At 34.9% G+C, this 23009-nt stretch overlaps 4 protein-coding genes across 6 annotated transcripts in view; all 4 read right to left on the bottom strand.

Annotated features, from left to right (window-relative positions):
• On the bottom strand, window positions 1–19482 carry LOC117792771 (glutamic acid-rich protein-like). The gene is made up of 2 exons (XM_034633032.1): window positions 18858–19482; window positions 1–199 (listed from the first exon to the last, which is right to left on the bottom strand). The coding sequence occupies exons 1-2, from the start codon at window positions 19281–19283 to the stop codon at window positions 158–160; spliced, it is 468 nt and encodes a 155-aa protein (XP_034488923.1). The 5' UTR covers window positions 19284–19482; the 3' UTR covers window positions 1–157.
• LOC117792753 (pyruvate dehydrogenase E1 component subunit alpha, mitochondrial) lies at window positions 7879–10363 on the bottom strand. Its single transcript, XM_034633006.1, has 2 exons — window positions 9889–10363; window positions 7879–9471 (listed from the first exon to the last, which is right to left on the bottom strand). Exons 1-2 carry the CDS (start codon window positions 10039–10041, stop codon window positions 8122–8124), a joined length of 1503 nt encoding a protein of 500 aa, XP_034488897.1. The 5' UTR covers window positions 10042–10363; the 3' UTR covers window positions 7879–8121.
• Window positions 11481–15539, bottom strand: LOC117792763 (pyruvate dehydrogenase E1 component subunit alpha, mitochondrial). The gene is made up of 5 exons (XM_034633018.1): window positions 15422–15539; window positions 15116–15184; window positions 13299–13863; window positions 12284–12606; window positions 11481–12191 (listed from the first exon to the last, which is right to left on the bottom strand). Exons 1-5 carry the CDS (start codon window positions 15479–15481, stop codon window positions 12009–12011), a joined length of 1200 nt encoding a protein of 399 aa, XP_034488909.1. The 5' UTR covers window positions 15482–15539; the 3' UTR covers window positions 11481–12008.
• LOC117792779 (dynein light chain 1, cytoplasmic) overlaps window positions 19341–23009 on the bottom strand; it is a 13195-nt gene continuing 9526 nt past the window's right edge. For all 3 annotated transcript variants that reach the window (XM_034633054.1, XM_034633044.1, XM_034633061.1), the window contains exon 3: window positions 19341–19649. In XM_034633054.1, the coding sequence (XP_034488945.1) occupies window positions 19488–19649 (162 nt within the window). In that variant the 3' untranslated portion in view covers window positions 19341–19487. The remainder of the gene's footprint in view (window positions 19650–23009) is intronic.

Genomic DNA, 23009 nt, shown 5'->3' on the forward strand with positions numbered 1-23009 from the left:
TTTTTTGCACGTCAATTCTAGTTTGCAGCTAAAAGCTTAACAATCCTTTCTCATTCAGTCATTCATCAAATTCCAAAACGGCATTGAGGTGTCATTGCCGAACTGGACTTATTTTCCATTTAAGTTTTCACACATGTCCAAGAGTCGTCATTAGATTTTAGCTGTTTTTGTTGTTGTTGTTGCTGTTGCTGTTGTTGTTGTTTTTGGCTGATTCAGGCCATCATCGTGTGCCTAATGGATGTGCAGAATACTCACATTGTATGCTGTCATTGTTTTTCACCTGCCTTGAAATCATCTGCATTTGATTTGATATTTTGTTTTTTCTCGTTGCGTCTCGTTTCGTTCGCATTTCAAATGTTTTTCTTGTGTTTCCCATATAATATAGAAATCAAAACATAAAAGTGAATGGTTTCTAGTTGAGAGTGCCCGACGTCGTGATGTCCTGCAAGTTACTGTTATATGTACTATACATTAGGGTGCATCGATTTGTATGGGCCCAAAAAAAATTTTAAAATGTTAACCCAAATTCGTAATCTTCGGTTAATCCTAAGATGTTCTTACCAAGAAACCATACTTCTAAAATCAATTCCTGGTCCCCGTCTTTTGAGTTTAAAAATGTTTTCTTTTTTTTTTTTAGCAATAACATTAAGCATATCTTTTTTGTTTTTAGTCTGTTCCTGACAAGATTGGTATCAAAACTGTTGTTAGACTTAGAACTTTCATACTATACATAGTTTATGTCGATACAAGGACTAAAAACTCAAAATTTTTCAACTCAAAAAGCAGTAACCAGAAATTGATTTTAGAACTATGGTTTCTTGGTAAAAACATCAATTTAAGTTACCATTTATTTTTCTTAATCGATGCACCCTAATGTACATATGCATTTATATATACCAAAATATAATTATACGTTAGCACACTCAGAATAAAAAATTAGATCAAATCTGCTAATTTCTTCAGCATTGTAAATATAAAACTTTTGACTTGACTAAGGATTGGAACACTACCATATATCCTTGTTACAGGGTATAACAGTAAGAAAACACTTCATTTGAATTTGTCTTTTTTCACTTGAATTAGTTTTATCTGCAAGTTGCTTTTTGCTTAGCTACCTATACCCTCTCACTTAGCCTCCATCTTCTACTCTTTCTCTCTCTCTACCTTTCTGTTCCATTGTGTTGGTTGCCTGCGTTTCTCAATTTCATTTTCGTCTCTGTTTTTTTTTTTCAATTTATTTTTGTTTTTATTTTTTGGTTTTGTTTCCTGTTTGACTTCTATTTATAACATAAAAATAAATAATACGTGGGCTATTACGTTGTCCGCATATTGTGCATTGACCACATTTTACCAGTTTTTGTCGCTTTTGACATCTGTTCTGCTTATGGATTCGCTTTGGATTCGCATTCGTATTATTATTGTTATTGTTATCGCTTTGAGAAATCGCTTTGAGTTTTGTCATTTCTGACACGAGCCAATAGATTTTAATTCTAATTGCACCAAGCCTCTTCTTCCATGTATCTCATAAAAATCTCCTATATATATTTTTTTTTTCCCCCGTCAGTTAAATAGTGTTATTAGTTTTATGAGTGGAAGCTACATTGCTTGGGAACTGTTGTTTAGAAAAACCTTTGAAGACTAATTTCAAAGCAACTAGAACCTTTTAATAAAACAAAATTGATATTATGGGCGTATTATTTTTTCATCAGACTTTTATACTTTTTAATTTTTAGTTTGTTTTATTATCATTTCAGTATTTATTTTAATTTCGAATTTTCAATTTGTTTACAATTTTATTATAAGTTTAGTCAACTGTTCTTATAAATATATTTGTAACTCAACTTCATTTATCTTACTCCTATCGTTAAATAATAAAAATAATAATCAATTTTATATTCCTCAGCCATTTGAGCCCCTTTTAGTTTTTATTAAAATTCAACACGAATTCCCAATTTTGACACTTAGACGCACTTGCTGTCATTTCTTATTAAACTTTATTTTTCGTGATAAAGCTTTAGCTGAATTGGTTGAAGATATATTTTATAGATTGCCCCCCTAGTTGTACACTATATTTAATTTTTATTTTTTTTATGCTGGTAGTTTTTGGTGTCCATCCCCAAGCAATTAATGGAACATGTATGAACTCTACAGTTAACCGGGACAGCGTTCAATTAAAATTCAATATAAAATTGATTGCATACACGCGATGACTGTATGCTTTTTTGCAATATTTACAAGACACGCCAGGGAACAACAACACCAAAATTGAATTGCAAATATAGTATATAGTACGTAACAACAAAAGCCTTTGCAGTGTAAATAAAATCGCCTGTGCCATTGTAAAAGTTGGTTTAGTTATAAACATTTTTGGTAATATCAATGCATAAATTTTAGCCAATACTAAATGCATGCATATATATATATATATATATATTTAAACATGCGTATACAATTATTTGTATCTATAGATTTACATCTGTTTATACATATAACTTTGAACTTTGTTAATTATTAGACAGGCTTGCTGATTGCTTTACATATCCATACCTCGTGCAATAAACACGTATAAGGTATATTACATTGTTCAGCGACACTGAACATAAACCAAACTTAATTGGCAAAGCTTTAAACAAATTGTAAGCCGTTTTATAAAATTTTTACTCAAATTTTGAGCATTGAAAATCAAACTCAACACTTTTTGAACGCTTACAAGAATTGTTAATTATTTTAGTTTAAGTATGCATAAGATTGAAAATTATAGATATTATATATAATTTTTTGAGATTAGACTTTATTGAGATTAGACATTTGGTAAGGAAACATAAGATTAACATTTTTTTAACCTAAACCATTACATGTAGTCTTTTCAAAAATGTAAATGAAAAATTGCTGGGTATTTAATAGTGTTCAAAATATGCTTTAGCTGTAGCAATTTTCTTATTTGTTTCATTGAAATTTACATAGCATACAATTCAATTTCGTGGTTCATTTGATTTCCATTTGCGGTGAATATAAATCTATTTCTTTTCTGTGCGCCACTTGAGTTCGAAACTGTCTTATCTAGTACAAAATTCATTCCAATTTAATAGCAACTGCATTTTTGGCTAACGAGTATACTAGAAAACTATTTAGAAAAAAGAAAAATAAATAAAATACAAACAAATACAAAGGGGAAAAGACAAACTATATGAAAACGGGCCAAAAATATTCATTTGGTTTTGGTTTTGGTTTTTGGGATGGCATTTGGTGACGTGCGGAGATCGGTGAGTGTCGCGCATAAAAATCTATTTTAATTCAAGGTCGCGTCATCAGTTTTTGTTATAGTTGTACAAATTGTTGAAATTGAGGCAAAACTCAACAACAACAAAATACAATATATAAATTATTTGAACTTGATATACTTTAAAATTGATATAGTACAAACGAAGCTGGACTGCGATCCAGACAGTGTGATCTGTTGTCATTATCAATTGTACAAGACATGATAAATATATATTAAAAATACTGACACCCCCACTTCTGCTGCATCCCCACTGAAAAGTGGAACTGACATCAATTCGAAAGATGTTGCACAAAAGACGAGACAAGTCACATTATTGTTCAATTATTCAATTGCCATGTATGTATATTTATTTGATGCGGGATTAGTTGTCGGTTGCCGTTTCCTTGGCTCACCCATAGGTACACCCCCCACATCCCTACCATCTCCTCATACCACCCTCAGCCACCAAACATCAAGTACATTTTGTATGTGACGGGAGAGAAATTGAAAGCATTTGTGTAATTTGAGTGCAACATTAAAGCGAGTGTCGGCTATAAGTGCGAGTATAATGCTAGGCATTGTGGTAATTGAGACGCATACACACACACACACACACATACACAGTAGTACATGTCTACATATTTATTTCAGCATGTGTGTGAGAATCTATTAAAAGTTGCGTATACGCAATGTGGTTACAGTGTACAATTATACTTACAAGTCAGCTGTCGTAACTTATGCAACCCAAAAGATTTCATTACAATTCGAAACACAATCATTATATTCTGAATTAAACTAATATACATATGTATGGGGTAACAAAAGAACAAGCATGTTGTAAGCAAAGTTCTTTGAAGAACAATAGAGCTGCTTTTATATTTAGTTGTACTGCTCATTAAATTTGTGGTTCTCAGTAAATAAAACAAAGAAAAAGAAAAAGATATGGAAATAATATTATAATAAAATTAAAATTTATACACTATTGGAATCGTTCGACATTGAGTAATTTGTGTAATTATTAAAGAAATAATCATAACTAAATTGTCCAATATTTAAGAGCTTATATATGATGCTAGTTAGCACCTGTCTCAGAATAGTCAGGGCTATATTATCACCAATACTTCAGTGCCCATAATTAATTCCCACAATGTAGGCTCGACCATGTTTCGAAATGTCTGGCAAGAAGTTGTCAGCGTGTAAATTACAATTTCAATTGAGATGAAACACGTTGAGTGAAGCGTTTGTTGTTGTGCTTCTTAGCATTATTTTAATAGGTACTATCACACCCCCAGACAATGTGTGTATGTCGCTCAGATTTTTCAGATGATCTCTCTTTCTCTGCACGAGGGGTACATTTCAAATTCGGCTATGCAAATGTGGCGGAAATACAAAAAACTGCCGCTCAGCTGCGATTCGAAACTCGTTGCAAAAAAAAAGAAAAAAAAAGAAAACGTAGCTATTGAAGTACTCACATCTTTAAATCTATATCTAGTATATTCCAGCATTGTTTCTGTTTTTTGTATAGATATTAAATATGATTTAGATTTTTGTGTAGAAACAGTTTAAGTTGCATACGGCATGCTTAAGTATGGTATAATAATTTTCTAAGTAGAGTTTTGAAAATGACTTTGAAGTCCGTCAAAAACACGTTAAAGTTTTTAATAAGCAATCAGCAGTCAGGCATTTTCAACGTAGGGAAGTAAAATTTTTAACAATTTTCCTATGTAGATTTATATAGACCATCGATATTCTATTTGGCAGGGCATACAAACTTCTACAAAGCTAATGGCCGCATTTTATGCTCTTAGATGCCACTCAAGTATGTCACTCGTAGCAGACATAAGTATGTACATATATATGTATATATAATTAAGAATAAGCATATTTTGGAATACTTAGATATTTCATATTTGTCAAAACACTTGACTTCAACTTCAATCGGTCAGTAATTTGAGCATTGAGATTTATAAATAAACAAAACTAAATTATGCATAACAAATGTAATTACCTTGAAATATTTATTTGCGTTGTTTCCACAGTTTTGTTGCCGCACATATGTTTAAATGTATAAATATATATATACTCATAAATAATACTTAAAACAACACAACAAACTTAATGTGTATATTTGCAATAAATGTTTCTAGCCGAACTTTAATAAAACGCGTGCACGCTTTGTAGTTAAGCTGGAAGTAGTACCCGTATATCCGAGAATTCATAAATATTTGTCATTATTCTTGAAAAACGAAAACTGAAAAAAAAATGACAAAAAAAAAATATAACAATAATAATAATAATAATGAAATTGCTCGCACGAGTCGTTAATATGTGTGATAAGTATGCGTCAGCATAAAATCAAATAAAATAAATAGAGCAAGCAAAGAAAAGAGACTAAATGAAATAAGAAATTGCAGAATGGATACAAATAAAATGAAAAACAATTTTTTTAAATATTTGGCACCCGCCTCTAGCGCTTTTCACTTCCGACAGGCGAAAATGAGATCCAAAACACAAAACTGCTAAAAGAGACACAAATAGGGGAAATAAAAAAATAGTGCCAAAACATACAACAATCTTTATAGATATCATATCAAAATAGAAAATAAAGAAATTTGTGATGACCCAGAAAACAAAACTGACTTGGAGGACAAAATGGTTATATCAAATTAACTATAAAAAATTTAAAACTTCAATGCTTTCAACAATGATTATGCTGTATGGTCTTAACTCATGACTTTCTCTAAATAATGGTAGAAGAAGAAATTATGTTTATCACAGAATCTATCTAAAGAAAATCCAAGGAAAACTATTATTATTAAGAGAAAAGTGTGAAAATAACTGTGTTATAATGAAACTATATGATGATTTTGGGTTAAACAAAAAATAAAATAGAAAAATAAGAAATTTTATAAAATCATTATAGGGAATTTGTAGTTTTGCCAATAATTAAAAAAATATATGAAGAAAATAAAAAAAAAGAAAACATTCACTATAATCGCACCACCAAAGCAACACGCGGCGAAAAGCGAAAGGCGAAAAGATGAGCCGTCAAATCTGGCAACACTCGTCGTGGCTCTCGAACCGTTCACAGCGCACGTGAAGATCAACGCCAGAGCATCGCGAAGAGACTGACTCTGAATAAACTGAATAATGCCTGCCAGATGATCGACTGCTGCCTCGCAACAGGCGATGGACACTGATCGTCGCAAGGGCTGCGGGAAATCTGCGGCTGGGGTGGGGTGGGGTTAGCTTACAGGTGCGGGTGCTCGTTATGCAGAGAAGTGTGGGATGGGAGACGCCAAGGCGTATGGGCGCGTGGGCAGCGGCCATTTAACGGCTTGATAAATGAATGGAACGCGTCGCACACGATTAGCGACAATTGCAAAGAGCGACACTCTGATTGAGAGAGTGTGCGAGTGTGAGAGGAGAGTGAGAGCGTAAGTGCCGAAGGCTGAGCTTTTGTAGGCGCACAGGTGTCAACCACAGCAAGCTTTGGGCCAGGCTGCTCAAATCTTAAAGCACAAAGCTCACTTGCTGCACAGCGAATTCACCGTCCAATAACAGTGACAAAAGCTCAACCAATTGCAAAAGCTTTAATGGCAGCTGCTTAAAAGCTCAGCCGGTATTTTATTATACACAAGTGGGCACAAATATATTGACGAGCTGGTCACTTGTCTATACATGCAATTATTTCTCATTTCTTATTGAAAATTTGAGAATTCAGTGAATATATTTCATTACAAGAAACAAAAAAAAATGTAACATATTAAATTCTTTTGAAATTACTTTTTAATTAAAGTAAAAAGTGAAATTATTTTAAAATTATTTAAATTTACACAATAAATAAACATTGACACAAATGTACATTTTATTATTACTCTGAGCCCATTAAAATTTCGCAAAAAATCGTATAATGGTTTTGTTGGAATGTAGATAAAGTATATAAAGGAGTGGTCAAAATATTTTACACAAAACTGAAGTTAAATCAACTCGCTATTTGAAGTTACTTCATTTACAATTTGGAAAGGTCTTCAAAATGCCGTTTGAATGGTACAAAACTTTCCCATTAAGTACCCATTGCAATTTTCGAATTTATCTAAAAATCTACTTTTTTAACTTTTTTCCTGGGGCTTAAATAAAAAATGTTTTGATGCAAAAAGTTTCGCCAAACAATTCTAATAGTGACTGCAAAAAAAATATATTCGCCTTTATTTTTTATGGTTTGGGATGATGTCAAAAAAATCTTGTATGAAAAAGAGGAAAATGTGCAAAAAAAAAAAGTTAATTTTTAGCAAATTTCAAAGTACGTGCCGAAACAATTGAATATGTTCTCAAAAATTGGGTGGATCGAATTGGCAGTAGCCCAAGTCAGCCGTGGTGGTCATTTGACCGAAATTGTTTTTTTTTAAATAAAGGACATGAACCAACCTTTCCAATAAATGTTCAACCTTTGAAAAATATCTAGCAGTTATTTTTTATAGCAAAATTAAATTCCCATTTTTATATGGACCACCCTTTACATCTGGGAATCCTGAAATCAACAGAACCTACCCTTTGCACAGGAAATAAGAAGAGCTAGTATAAAACTATTAATATATAAAAATAAGACACAATTGTTTGCGATTCTAGAAAAAATGCCCATATCTGTATTATATTTATTTGCTTAAGTTTGTCAAGTCAAGTAAGGCGAGCTTTCAAAAGCTCCGCAGGTTAAATAACTTTCATTCATTAAGTTATATGTTAAGTTAAGTTGTTATATATAAGTTAAGTTATTATATTATGCGTTATCATTGAGGCAAGCCATAATGTTGTTATTAAATTTAATTGCTTAATTTGGTCGAGTCAAGTAATCGATATTTCTAAGCCTTTTTTGGAGGTGTTGCGGCAGGTGGTGTAGGGGTAGGTGGTGCAGCGGCAGGTGGTGCAGCGGCAGGTGGGGCAGCGGCAGGTGGTGCAGCCGCTGGTGGTGCAGCCGCAGTTGGCGCCGCTGCTCCATCAGCTGTACCTTTACCGCCTTTGGCCGCCGCTTCTTTGGCCATCTTTTCGTCATTCTTCTTCTTGGCCGCCGCTTGGGCGGCTAACAAAGCCGCATCGCCAACGGGAACATCTTTCATCTCACTGGCTGGCGTTGGTTTCGGTTTGCCAAAGCAAACTTCGGAAATCTTTTTGTGAACTAAATTATAACTGGAAACACCGCGTATCTTGGGCTCAAGATTCTTCGCATAAATATCGCCGGCAAGTTCATCCAGACCTACCTCGCGATCGGCAATAACCTTTTTTGCTACCGCAGCCATTTCCTTTTTGATTGCCTCATCGATCTTTTTCAGTTCGTCCTCATCGCTGAGGCAAAGCGACACGATCTGTTTACGGAAACTGTCAATGGGATCGCGATCTTTTCGGATCTGTTGAACCTCTTTTCGTGATCGATATGATATCCCAGGATCAGACATGGAATGTCCCTCATATCGATAGGTATTCATCTCGAGCACAATCGGTCCATGACTAAGAGCATAATCCACGGCAAATTGTGTGGCGCTACGAACGGCCAGCACCTGATTACCATCGACCCAGAGACCAGGCATATATTGTCCACGCATATAGAAATCGGTTAGGGCCGCATGTCGTGACACATGGGTGCCCATGCCATAATGATTATTCTCGCAAACGAATATACAGGGCAGGCACAACAGTTTGGCAATATTGTAGGCCTCAAAGACCTGTCCCTGATTGGCAGCCCCATCGCCATACAGTGCCACACAGACACCACCATCGTTCTTATAGCTGTGCGCCAAGGCAATTCCGGCGCCAAGTGGCACCTGAGCACCAACAATGCCATTGCCACCATAAAAATTGTCCGCATACGTATGCATGGATCCGCCCTTGCCACGACTACAACCACTCTTAACGCCAACCAATTCCCCAATCATGCCGTGTGCAGAGACACCCAGTAAATAGGTCCACGCATGGGCACGATAAGCTGTGATCACGCTATCCATTTTCCTTAGACTGGCGCACATGCCAACGGCGACGGCCTCTTGTCCAATATAGAGATGACAGAAGCCACGAATTTGCTTACTCTTATACATGTTACCCGATACGACTTCCAAGCGACGAACCTCCACCATTTGACGGTACATCTTGAGTGCATCCTCGCGCGACAATTCAACATCCATGGGCGGACCCTTATCCAGTTCATAGCACTTGAATGTCTGCCCGGAAAAAACAATTTCATTAAATCTTAACTAATTTTATTGAATTTAATAATTGAAGGGTTAAATAAATAAATAATCTTAAGTAAATAAACGATATCCTAATATGGATTCAAATGTGGCTCATTTACCTTCAGACTGTCATTAAACAAAAACCACGATTTTGCGCCAAAAAATTAAGTTTTCAATTTAAAAAAAAAATAATTTTGTCTTACTAAAGGTATTCATTTAAGAATTAAGAATTTTAGTAATTAAACAATATTCCAATATAAAGATTTTCATAAATCCAAAACCAAACTTTGCACAAAAATATAATATTTGTAAAATGTATAAAGTATATATTGTAAGCTGATGCTTACACATCCGATTTGATATAGTATTGTATAACTGAATAATTTATGTATGGACTCTACTTACATTCTCTAGCGTTAATGTTGAACAATCGGAATTAAAGCGTTTTGGAATTCGCCAAGTAGGGTGTCTCATACACTGACCATGCATTAAGTTTTGTAGCAATCTTAACCTCATCATGGTTTGGCGACCTTGCAACGTTCCTTTTACCGTCATCATCGTGTGGCTAGTTTTATAATAATTTTAACTGTGCTTTCCTTTGCAGTTGCTTGGATCTCAATCGCTTAGTATTTAGAACAGCTAAAAATTTATTATTATAAATGCATAAGAAATAATAAATTTAACTTTAATTTTTTTCTTCTAATAAAAACCGCATAGAGACAAAATAAAACAGAAATTCTAAATATGTAAAAGATAAACGTATACCGAAAAAAAACTCGAAATTGATTTAACGAGTATTCTTTCAATGTTATCTCTGTTACAAAAAATTATTCTAAATATGAAAATCATTTTTAGATACTAGATTACCTAAAATCTGGGAATAATACTGGAACCGGTACTGGAACCAAGCGTCTCATTTTTAGTACCGGCACCGAAACCTTAACCAAAACAAATTCTTTTTCAAGAACCGAAAACCGAAACTTTTGCACCGGTACGGTTGTGGTACAGTTACTAGGACAACGAGTTTACCAAATTTCAACTGCCATAACTTGATCATAAACAAACCGATCATAATGGTGGCCTCTTAGTTAATTTTGTATTTAAACTAAGTGCTTTTTGAAAATTAAATTTTTCATGGTAAATCAGACAAAAAGTTTGAAATTGATTGATTTGACCAACTTCAAACTTTCATAACTTTGTAAAAACTAAACCGATTTTTAAGTGGAATTTCATTTTGATAATGCTTTGGCCTTTAAATTCATTCTGCACTTAAACTTAATTAATTTTGTAAAAAAAAATTCCTTCTAAATATGGGCGTAGATTTTAATACCATAGGGTCCCCCCTTTGAAATTTTGAAAAACGAAAATTTTAAGTCTCAAGTTTTCACTTTTAATCAACTTCCTATAACGTAATTAGTATAAAACAACACTTAAAATTTGATTCTGAGACGTTTCATTTTTTTGTAAAAAATCATGTTAAAGCGGACAAAAATTTTGACTTGTAAAGTTGCTAAGTCAATGACTTGTTTAACTTCAAACATTCATAACTTTGTAAAAACTAAACCGATTTTGAAGCGGAATATCATTTTGATCATGGTTTGGCCTCTTAATTTATTCTGCATTTAAAGTTAATTAACTTAGTAAAAAAAAAAATCCACTAGATATGGGTGTAGATTTTATTACTATTTGAAATTTTGAAAAATGAAAATTTTAAATCTCCAGTTTTCACTTTTAATCATCTCCTAATAGCGTAATTACTAGAAAACAGGAACCTTTCATTTTCTTGTAAAAAAAATCATGGCAAATTGTACAAGAATGTGGACTTGTAAAGTGGATAGGTCAAACGCTTGACGATCTTCAAACTTTCATAACTTTGTCAAAACTGGACCGATTTTCGAGGGAAGTGTCATTTTGCTCATGGTTTAACCTCTTAATTCGTTCTGCATTCAAATATTACTAATTTCGTTCAAACATCCATTTCATAGACAAAAACTTGATTATGTATGTATGTAGTTTTATATTTCAACAATTTACACCTCACTTTAAACCATATTGAACACGTTCATATAATATCCGTTGCTGTTGCCACTGGCCCATGTTGAGTGTTTTGTGTTTTATATTTTTGGGAGGAAGAGTATGCATAATTCGTGGTTAGCTACGTGTAGTGTCTTTTTGCGTGTGCCTCTGTGTGTGTATATGTGGGTGTGACTCTGTTTAGGTGCATATGCAAACATAACTGCGTTTACAGAATGGTAATCAAAACGGTATTCAAGTTTACGATATTTTCCTAATCACGCTTAAAGCGAAGCTTAGCACGTTAACAGTAATCCACAATATATCGAATGTTATAAAATTTTGTAGAAACGCAGTACGTAATTTTTTTTTCTAATAACGAACAAAAATATTCTAACATTCACTTTGGGCTTAAGGTCTAGAGATTTCGCTTTTTTATGTATGTGTTTGTGTGTAATTGTCTGTGTGTGTGTGTGTATGCCATTTAGTCGATTCGTTGTATAGTTGATTCTTTAATGGTTGACACCCTTTCGCTCCTGGACATGATCAATATCATAGGCAATTGTGCCGCGAATTTTGCGCTCCAAATTATTGGATGAGACATCGGTCCACAAGTGACTAACAGGCAGCTCAGTATCGGCCTTGGCTAATGCGGTGGCCTCATCGACTTCCTTGCGCACCTTCATGTCGATAGCCTGATAATGATAAACAAGAAAAGGAAATGTAAATGGAAAAAGTAGGTCAAGAGAGGTGCTTGCTAATTAAGATATATGTTTTGTGTCCTTACCTTAACTTCATCGGTGGTGAAGAGTCCCAGCTCAATGCACAACTCTTTGAAGGATGTGATGGGATCACGTTTTTGACGCACTTCCTGAATTTCCTCACGCGTACGGTACGAGGTGCCCGGATCGGACATGGAATGACCCGAATATCTGTACGTATTCGTCTCCATCACCAGCGGTCCATGTGTGTTCACATATTTAATGGCAAACTCCGTTGCACTGCGCACGGCCAACACGTCCATGCCATCGACCCAAATGCCGGGCAGAGCATCGCCACGTGTGTAGTAGTCCGTGTTGCACGAGGCACGCTCCGAACTGGTACCCATGCCTATAAACCGGAGAAGGAATAACAGGTTTGTCTTGAGCCTTACATAAATGAAAAGTTTATCTTCGACACGCCGAGGTGTCTGGTACTCAATCTCAACTGATCATTCAGCTATGACAGTTACATATATGATATAGTAATCCGTTAAAATTAAATTAAACAATAGTAAGCAGGCCAGTTTCGGGTTTCACTCTCGTCTATATTTTATGGAAGTGAATTTCTTTAACCAGTTCTTTAAAATTTTGAGTTAAATTTAAATACTAAAAAGTAGAATGCATTCATGTTGAAATACTTTGCCTAAGTGGGAGCTACTAAAATACATTTGAATAACTGCCATAAAGTCAAATGTGAAAACCGGAAAAGGCCTGTATACGAACAGGCCGAGACAGACGGACATGGACATATCAACTTTATATAATATATGGGGTCTGCCACGGGTTTTTTAAGCGTTGTACATAGCTACATAAAGTATAATAGCCTCTTCAAAGCCTACAGCTGATTCCTATTGAATTAAATTGAATTGGAATTGAAGGATAGATATACTTCAAATTGTAAGTAAGTTTCAGTGGTTTTCAAGTGAAATTTAAGTAAAATTAAATTTAAACAAGATAAATGAGCTACCATGGTCCATTTCCATAAATACCCTAAGATATAACCTCTGCAAAGCTACCAAATTTATATGAAAATCAACGTACCATAATTGTTATTCTCGCAGACAAAGATGACGGGCAGCTTCCACAGATAGGCCATGTTGTAGGCCTCAAACACCTGGCCCTGATTGGCAGCACCGTCGCCGTAAAGCGCCAGGCACATGCCACCATTGCCCTTGTATTTGCAGGCCAGGCCAACACCAGTACCAAGTGGAACTTGGGCACCAACAATGCCATTGCCGCCAAAGAAATTTGGCGCATACATGTGCATGGAGCCGCCCTTGCCACGTGCACATCCGCTCTGTAGGCCGGTCAACTCGGCCAGCACGCCCAGTGGAGAGACACCCATCAGATAGGTCCAGCCATGAACACGATATGCCGATATAATATTATCAACATCGCGCATCGCCGCCTTCATGCCAACGGCGCATGCCTCCTGTCCCGAGTACAGATGACAGAAGCCACGAATGATCTTCTCCTTGTAGAGATTGCCAGCAGATGTCTCAATACGACGTATCGTCTGCATTTGTGTGTAGTATTTGAGCGCATCTTCCTTGGTTAGCTTCACTGTGGCCTCCGGTCCCTCGTCCAGACGATGCAGTTTAAAGGGCTGCACAAAGCAGACAGAGATAGCATTATAAATACTGCGTGTGAATGATGGAGTGTAATCAGAGAGAGGGAAACGGAACATGATTTTGTACATTGAGAGTGCCAAAATTTGGTACAGATGCTCGAACACTGGAATTTTATTTTATTCGTTGGTACACCGAATGAGTATTGGCTTTGAATTGGTTCAACATTTTTTTCTTCAAATTTAATTATGAACTTTATACATATTAAAAGCCCCAAGAATTTACCATTATTTTTAAAAAATTCGAAAAATAATATCGATACATTTAAGCGAATTTAAGCATAATTAAGTAAATGAGTAAATTTTTAAAACGGTTCATTGATGCTAGTCGTATCAACTAATTTTGTTCTATTCGTTTTGTACATTACTATATATTTTTTAATTTAATAATAAAAAAAAAAAACGATTTATTGAACGATTGAAATTGTTTTCCCTTAATGAAACCTCAACCAAAAGAAAACATTTATATATATATATATTGAAACCGAAAAACCCAAATTTTACAAACCGAAACAAATTGCATTCAATGCAATTATGTTCATAAGGTGTAATTATCGTTTTTCAAACTAATATTCCTTTTGAATTTGAATATTAATCTTATTTGATAGATCTCTTAACGGTGTTTTTTACATTTTTACAAATTTTTTTTTTTTGTGATCTGAAACCGAAATATCAAAAAAGACCGGTAACGTTACGAAACCGATATATGTTTTGTGAAACCGATTACCGAAAATCGGTTACAATTTCAATCGGTTAATACCGGTCAATGGTCACCGTTACGGTTCCGGTCCATAATTTTTATAATATAAAAATTTAAATTTTATGATTGTTTGCAACTTTTATAATATGAATCAACAAAGAATTTTTACTTTGGCTGAGAGTGGGTAGTAAAATAAGAGAGCGAGAGAGCTCTAACATATTGCACTCTCTTTTTGCATAACCTGTCCGATCAGTCAGAAACTGTTGCTGCTGCGCCGCTGATAAGAAAATGCGTACCGCCGACGCTGCGACGCTGCCGACGTCGGTCACGAGCTGGCAGTGCGACAGAGTGTCAAAGCGTGACCTTGGGAGACCGGCAATATAAGCCGACGAATGCGAAATGCAACTCTGTTCAATCAGGTCACAAAAAAAGAGCATATAAAAAACGCAAGCACACACTGACACACACATTATGTAATCGACGTTTTCTTTTCACTGTGTGGCGGGGGTGCAAATTGGGTTGTATACTTACTCGATTGACCTGCACGGTCGCCTCAGTGGCATAGTTGTTCGTCTTAGCGACACCAGCCTGTGCTGCATTCTGGAATAAACCGAAAAATGACGATGAATAACTGCGTCTGCTGTCAAATCTAAGTTGCTGTTGTTGCTCTCGTTTTATCCAGTGGTTGTTGTTGTTGTTATTGTTACTGCTGCTGCTGGTGTTGTTATTATTCCGATTGCTGCTGTTGCTTGTTGATTTTGTATGTTGTTGCTTTGTATTAGTGACAGTGACAATGGTTTTGTTAGTGACAGCAACAGCTGCATTACAGTTACGTACTTTTTGCAATTGTCTTACAACAATTGGCAATTCGCTAACGCGTGATATTGTACGCAACATTTCGACTTTCTGCTTTCGGTTTCGACTATTCTCTCTCCTATTCGCGTAACAGCTGCTGTCCAATGGCAGGGTTGTATATCGATATTGTATCGACCCTTTATATAAGGAAAACAATCGATGATATTCAATGCGATATATGTACGGTTTATTCATTCTTAATACGATACATCGGAAAATCTCTTGTTACTTGATTTGGTGATATTTTTTTTCTATGTCAACATCGGTTTGTTTTGGAAACCTCTATGTATTTTATGTATATCGATACTCTGCTATTTCATAATTTCAAAATTGTGGCAAAGTGTCATCACTATTTTGTACAGCACCGATGTCGATAACGATTTTGTCGAAATAGACAAAAATAATGGATATTTTTTGAATAAATAAAGAAAATATTAAAATATTGAAAATTCTGTCTCTTTTCTAGCTATTTTGTATCGCAACTTCACCAGTATTTCGGCTGCACTCCAGCAGTAACAACTATCATATCATCTAAGAAGCTGGCAACTCTGCACTACTAAATAAATAACCTATTCATCGAGACTGTGGTATATTCTTGATAATTTGATTATATCGTGTGGCCGTGATTAAATGAAAAATAATATATTTGTTCAGAATATTGTAATTTGTTATCAGAACAGTTTTTTAAATGCATTATTTATTTAAATGATTTAAATGTAGCATACTTACACAATCATTAAATAAAATCGTCCATTTTTAAAGAAAAGAAGCCGTTGGTTTCAAGAAGTACTTTTATTTCACATTTAAGATCTCATTTTGTTTCTCATTCTCTTCTTTTCTTACTCAATACGAGTTTACTTTTAAATGTTCCATTTCTCCACATGTCTTCATATAATTTACTAATTCTTACAAAACTTATGTAATTTTCATTCCATACACAAGGTAAAATTAATTCATAGAGCCATTAAAAGTATGTGGGAATAGAATTTAAAATAATATATATGAATTATACAAGTAAAACTGTTTCACGAAATTAAAGTTACAAACTAAATTTTAAGCTAGTATTTTCTTTGTTTTTCTTGTTTTATTCAAAAACAGAAATAAGTGGCAGCTACAAGCTTTGAGTTTGAGGATTGCACAAAAGAGAAGGAAAAGTAGATTAGCGTTGCCTAACGCTGAATTAAAAGAAAAATAGAACCTAACCTAAAATTTAAACCAAATGCGAAATTTGCTCTGTCCCTCTCACTCTCTGTCGTCGGCCGCGCCTTGCATTACAACAAAAATCATTTTTTAAACTTTATTCACTTCACTTGATTCCCTCATTAGGGTTTTTCCTGTTTTCCGTTGAAGTTTTACATCAAAAATTGGTTTCTTACGCTTCTTTTCTTTTCTTTTTATTTTTTTTTTAGCACACAAATATTTTGCTTTATGACAAAAAAATTATGCTCTTTTATCGTTTTATATGTATTTTATGTATATATATATAAACACTTATTAGAAGTCCTCGTGTGTCTGTTGGAGGGGAGGGGTTTAATATGTATGCATATGTATAGTCATTTAAAGAAAACATATATTTCATTCATTTTTTGTTGGATTTTTTTTTGTTTTTGTTTCTAGCTTGGTTATATCTTCCGTGTGTGTTTTTGTGGTTGTGAGTTTGTGTGTATGTGTCGCTTACCGTTAGCATAAATAGTAGTAGTTGTGTGAAAACGTGCAGAAAAAATCTAAAAGGTAACGGTCGGTGCGGTGTACGAAAGAGTAACGGCAAATATATCATGTTTGTGTGTGTATCTGTATGTGTGTGTCAGTGTTACAAAATGCCGGCATATACATATTCTGTTGCTGTTGTTGTTGTATGATTAGGAAATTACGTATGTACCTTGAAATTGTATCTTCTGTTTTGCTTAAGCTGTTTAGTAGTTTACTTTACTTATTTCTTTTTCATCCTTTTTTATTTTGTGATTTGTTTTTACTTGCATAATTTACACCAATTTAATTTGCTTCGTAATATTTTCATTGTTCGTTTTTTTTTTTGTCATTTACTTTGCATATTTTGCTGATGAAAAAATCAAATATTTAAGAACATACATATAGCACACATTTATATAACGACAAGATGACAATTATAATGTTTATTAATTTATTTTATATTCATTGGATATTTTGGTTCACTTGTCTTTCATTATGTATTTTAATTTCTTCTTTTTTTGTTTTTTTTGTTTTTTTTTTTTTGAAAATGTCTATTGTGGATGGAAATTTTTTATTTATTTCTTAAACATTAGGTGCTCAATAGATAAATTTACCCCATCGAGATTCACAAAAAAAATACGCACACACACAAAAACAACAATTGTTTAAACAATTGGCCAACTACAATTTCATCCCAATGCTACTCAAACTGTCGTACAGTTTGGTTGCCACAAAAATCTGAAAATTGCTCAATCCACAAATACAATTATGAATTATCCAGTTGTCCAATATACATACATAGATAATTTTGTATATGTGTATTAAAAAGAAATTTTGCCATTCTATAAGCACAAAATTTGGGGTTTTTCTTGCTTTGCTTTTGATCGCATGTAGCTGGGTTAACAACAAATAAATTGTGAATCCAAAATAATTTTCTTGTATTCCATTTCAATTTTTGCTTTGTTTTTGTTTTGTTTGCTTTCATTCGTTCGGTTGCAGTGGTGGTTGTTGCCTGTGCTATGTATGCTAGTGTTTATACATGTATGTATATGTGTAGCTGCTCGTTTATTTGGTTGTTGCGCTTGCTAAACCAAGACATAAACCAACGTGCAAAACCATTGGGCGAATTTAAAACGACGCAATAAAAAATCAAATAAAACAAATCAAATGCATATTGTGTTTGTGTTTTTTTTTTATGTATGTTACAATTTTTTTTGTTTTCGTTTTTTTTTTGTCTTATAATGTTCTTCATGCTAAACGTCTACAAATTACAATCAAGCAATTTATGTGTCCAAACTAGGAAAACAAAAAAAATATATATTTTTATATTCAATAGAAAAAGATAACTTAAAGTGTAATTTGAGAGAAGGGTTGGGAGGGAGGGGGAATTGGTTTAAGGAAAACTGATGAGATATTGAAACTAAACAGCGTTGGTCCAACTGTTGCTTAAGTCGATTCATACAATGGTAATGCCTAGCAGTTGTAAAATGGTGTGTGGTGTAGTGTGTTTGGATGTGTGTAGGTGTATGTATCTATGTGTCTCTCTATTGCATTGGTTTGTTTATTTAGCTCCTACGACTTTGGGCGGCCTCAAAAGAAAAGCTGTTTTACTTTCACGATTCCGTAGTAATTTTAAGGTACAGCAACTGCAACTCAACTATTGGCTGGTGCTTTAAGCCACATCGGGTGTCGGTGTCGGTGTCGGTGGTGCTGCTGTAGGTGATGACTGCTGCTGTTGTTGTTCTTGTTGCTGCTGTTGTTGTTGTTGTTGTTGATATTCTGCCTCCTCCAAATCGGCGCGTCGGCAGCTGCTACAACTGGTTGCATCGCTGTCCTCCACAATTGTGGCATCATCATCATCTTCATTATCCTCCTCCTCCTCCTCCTCCTCTGCATCATCCACACCATCAACATCATCATCCACGTCATCGTCGTCCTCATTAAAAGGATCTACCAACTGTTTATTAACACCAGCAGCTGACACCTCCACTTCTACTTCCATATCTAATTCCATGTCTTCATATGAATTGTCTGCCAGTTGTTGTTGTTGCTGTTGCTCTAATTCGGTAACGTTGTCATCAACTGCTGCTGTTGCTGTTGTTGTTGCTGCTGCCTGTTGCTCCTGCTCCCCCTCATTCTCCACATCCATTTCCATTTCCACATCATCCACATCCGCCTGCTGTTCCTGCTCCCTCCTCTGCCCTGTAGCTGTTGTTGTTGTTGTTGCAGCAGCCGCTGCTTCCCCAACTAATTTTAATTGTAACTGTTGCTGCTGCTGCTGTTGTTGTTGTTGTTGTTGCTGCTGCTGCTGTTGCTCCTCCAACCTCCTGACCACCACTTCATCCGACTCGACAATACTTTAACCGCTCTTAAACAATAAAATGGCCACCTGGCCCAAATAAAAGTAGATGAAATGGCGCGTCTCGTGTGTCACATACGATCCAAAGTTGCGACCCACAATGCAATGCCATGTGGGATTGTATTTTTTGTCAAACTCCTTCTTGATATAAGCAGCAATATCCTGCAATAAAAACATTTAGAAAGAGAGAAAAATTAGCAAAGTTTCTACTATTACGAATAAACAAAAACAGCATACAAAATGTCCAAATGCCTGTTAACTGGTTATTAAATTAGCGCAAAAGGAAATTCAATAAAATACAATACCTCACACCCAACCCCTGTTAGTATCCTTCTTCCCTTTTTACCAATCTGCCAAATGCCTCATTTACAAGCATTTTGACTGTAACTAGGGTAACCCAAAATGTGTGACCTCAAAAACTGAAAGGAGCAGGGAATGGAAGGCAAGGGACTAAGGTGTGCGAGGAGGACTTGCCAAAAGTTTTCTGTGCTAATGAGCTAGTTATGATTGTTGTTGTAGTTGTTATTGTTGTTGCCTGTTTGGTTTATTGTTGCTTGGACTATTAAGCAATTTTGTCGAGGATTTATTATACTTAGCAAGGCACAAAGCTAAGATAGCTAATGCGATATAAAACAATTTTTTAGGTATATCTTAAAAAAAATGATTAAAAGTGCATAAAAGTTGACTTTCTAAATTGGTGATAGTACAAAAATGTAGCCTGAAGCTTAGTAATTCGTATACAACAGTTTATTTTTGTAAAACTAATAATTTTTAGAAATTTTTGCAGGTTTTGCAAATACAAACTAGCCAAGTCTAGCTGCAAGAAATAGCTAAAATATAAACACTGTCACTAGGTCACACACATATGGCATACGACATAAACACACACACTCGCATATATTAAGTGAACTTGTCTAATTTCAAATGCAACGGCAATCGCTAAATGCCAAAGGTCAATGCCAGTTGTTTTGATGGTTAAAGCCAGGGTTACGCCAACACAGACAAAAAGTTGGCAAAAAGAATAAAAAACACACACACACGCACACGCACACAAACAAAGGCACCACAGCATTTGACACTGTGGCATAGAGAACGAGAGGAGATTGGACGAATGTGCGCATAAAGCAAAGCTAACGAATAAATGTGACAAACAAAAAAAAAATAACAAATCAAGCTAGTTGAATTGCCATAAATATTGTATTCTGTTTTCTTTTTGGCGAGACTTGACTTTAAGATTGAGCTACTTAAAGTTTAATGAGTATAATATTATCAAAAATAAATATAGTTATGATATATTGATTATATTGCATTGAATATTATTATTATAAATATTATTCATTTGAAACGTACTCTAAAATTGCAATTGCATCCATAGTTCTTGTTGTGGAAGCATGGAACTTAAAGCAATCCTCGTTGATCTCATTAATTCTTAAATGTCGTTACCAACTAAATAGTAAAGGACACGTTTTCACAGCTGCCTGTGAAAACAGGAAATAGAATGTGACAAAGCTAGATAGCATATGCAACATTGTGATATTTTGACAGCCCACAAAACTAAAAACAAACTGCAAGTTTTTCTTACACGTTTTCAGATCGTTGAGTCGAGGGAAGCGCAGATTTGCAGTTGGTTTCAGACAACTGGTCGCCAAGAACAAACTCGACAACAAGGCCACAATGCGTGCTAAGCCATAAACTTAACCCAGTAACCCCAAAAACGAAACTAAAGAACTAGAAGAAAACAATCTAAAACTTATTTTGCCGAGTGTCGCGGCAATGGCGACTGTTACATTAACCATTCGGTTGAAGACGACAATAAGACAATGACAGGACAGAGAGAAAGAGATAGGGAGAGAGAGAGAGAGGAGAAAAAAAGGAGAGACAGTTGCTATAAGACGTGATCGCTATTAAATAATTCTCGAGTTTCGTTATTGTTGGTTTGTTGTGCGCCTTTCGTGTTTCGTGTCAGACGACAATATTACGTTGATTGTTTTATTTTATATATTCAATTTGGTTCATTCTCCTTCTCGTTCTCTTGCGTGTGCAGGTGAACAGCCCATAGCCTAAGGGTGCAATCCACCCAACAACGTTCAGACATCTTGTTTTGGCAACGCCACAAATTGAACATTCTGACACAGAACTTGGCTCAACGATTACGTAGGTAAAACATTTGTATTGCGTTTTAGCCCTACATGTAATAAAATCTATGTACATCTAAATATGGTCCTAAATTTTAGCCATCTGCTGCATTTCAATAGAATATAAACTAGAATATTTAATTGCTAAGGCGATATTTTCCCTATTTTAACTTAATGGCAATCGTTTCGAAATTTCAAATATTTAACATTTATAAAATTATTCCTATTCATTTTTTCTAGTACATTATTATATTAGTTTATTGTAATTTTCTTACAATTTTTATAACTAACTTTTTTATTATTATTCCCAATCAGATTTCTCTGCCATTCAGAATTCTCGAGCTATGAGCTTAGATGCATTTATATTTCTTCACTTTCTTCTAGATACAGTCTATCAACTTTATCTATCCATTAATTTATTTTCCATTTTCCCCTCTCTTTCGCTCTTTCTCTCTTAAATTTATCGCTTTTATAACTCCGCGTTGCTGTTCATTCATTTTGTTATCAACAAGATATGTTAAATGCTCTGATTTATATCGCTCTACACACAGAACATTGCTATTTCCATTTCGAATCCATTTTCATTTAGTGTCCATCAATTTTCGTGCCATTTCTATAAATATTTACCCCATCTATCACTCTCTATATAGCTTTGCATGCGCCAACTAGTATATCTATCCTCCAAAACGCAACAAGAAAATGAAAAACCTTTTAAATTTGCGGAGTATGTAACGATTCAGTTTGAGGGGCGTCTGCGGGAAGGGCGAAAAAGAAGTAGATAGTCTCGGCCCAAATCATGTTCTCTATAAGTCAAAATGTGCGGAATGTCGATGTCGCTGTCGCAGATGTAGTTGTTTTTGCTTCTCTTGTAGTTGTAGACTGACTGAGCTAGACGGATATATTTGGCCGCATATTGATTAAACATTTGGCCACGCAAAATGCTTCAACAACAACAACAACAACAATCCAATATTCAGTGACACACAAAACAAATCAAGGAGCACAAATAATAATAAATGAACTGCAGACAAAAGCAAAAACAACACCAATAGAAGGACACAGAAGATTAACAAGAAGAGGAGAAAAAAAAAATATAAACTAATTAAATTTATTTTGGAAAACGCAAAACGCGAACGTTGACTGAAAAATTGATTTCGTTTTGCTCTTTGTTTGGCTTTGGTTTTGACTGGTTTATTGGCCTCTTGTAGGCTTATTTGGAGATTTGCCTTTAAATCGCTGTGCGGCAGCCAAGGCAAACACGCACACACACACACACTGAGACAACCACACACACACACACACAGATACAGCACCAACTAATGCCTTATGGTAGATACAATTTAAGCCCCTCAAAAGGTTGAGCGCCCCTATAAATATACAACACATA

The sequence above is a fragment of the Drosophila innubila genome, chromosome X (assembly GCF_004354385.1).
Source record: "Drosophila innubila isolate TH190305 chromosome X, UK_Dinn_1.0, whole genome shotgun sequence".
Classification (NCBI taxonomy): Eukaryota; Metazoa; Arthropoda; class Insecta; order Diptera; family Drosophilidae; genus Drosophila; species Drosophila innubila.

Excerpts from the sequence above, each read along its gene's own strand:
- LOC117792753 (XM_034633006.1), bottom strand. The coding sequence starts at position 10,041 with ATGATGACGGTAAAAGGAACGTTGCAAGGTCGCCAAACCATGATGAGG. Across the intron at positions 9,472-9,888 it reads CAACATTAACGCTAGAGAAT|ACATTCAAGTGCTATGAACT; the intron begins GTAAGTAGAGTC and ends TTTTCCGGGCAG.
- LOC117792763 (XM_034633018.1), bottom strand. The coding sequence starts at position 15,481 with ATGTTGCGTACAATATCACGCGTTAGCGAATTGCCAATTGTTGTAAGA. Across the intron at positions 12,607-13,298 it reads CTGCGAGAATAACAATTATG|GCATGGGTACCAGTTCGGAG; the intron begins GTACGTTGATTT and ends TCCGGTTTATAG. Across the intron at positions 12,192-12,283 it reads TCACCACCGATGAAGTTAAG|GCTATCGACATGAAGGTGCG; the intron begins GTAAGGACACAA and ends TATCATTATCAG.
- LOC117792771 (XM_034633032.1), bottom strand. The coding sequence starts at position 19,283 with ATGGAAATGGATGTGGAGAATGAGGGGGAGCAGGAGCAACAGGCAGCA. Across the intron at positions 200-18,857 it reads AACAAGAACAACAACAGCAG|AACAACAACAGCAACAGCAA; the intron begins CAGTCATCACCT and ends TCAGCCAAAAAC.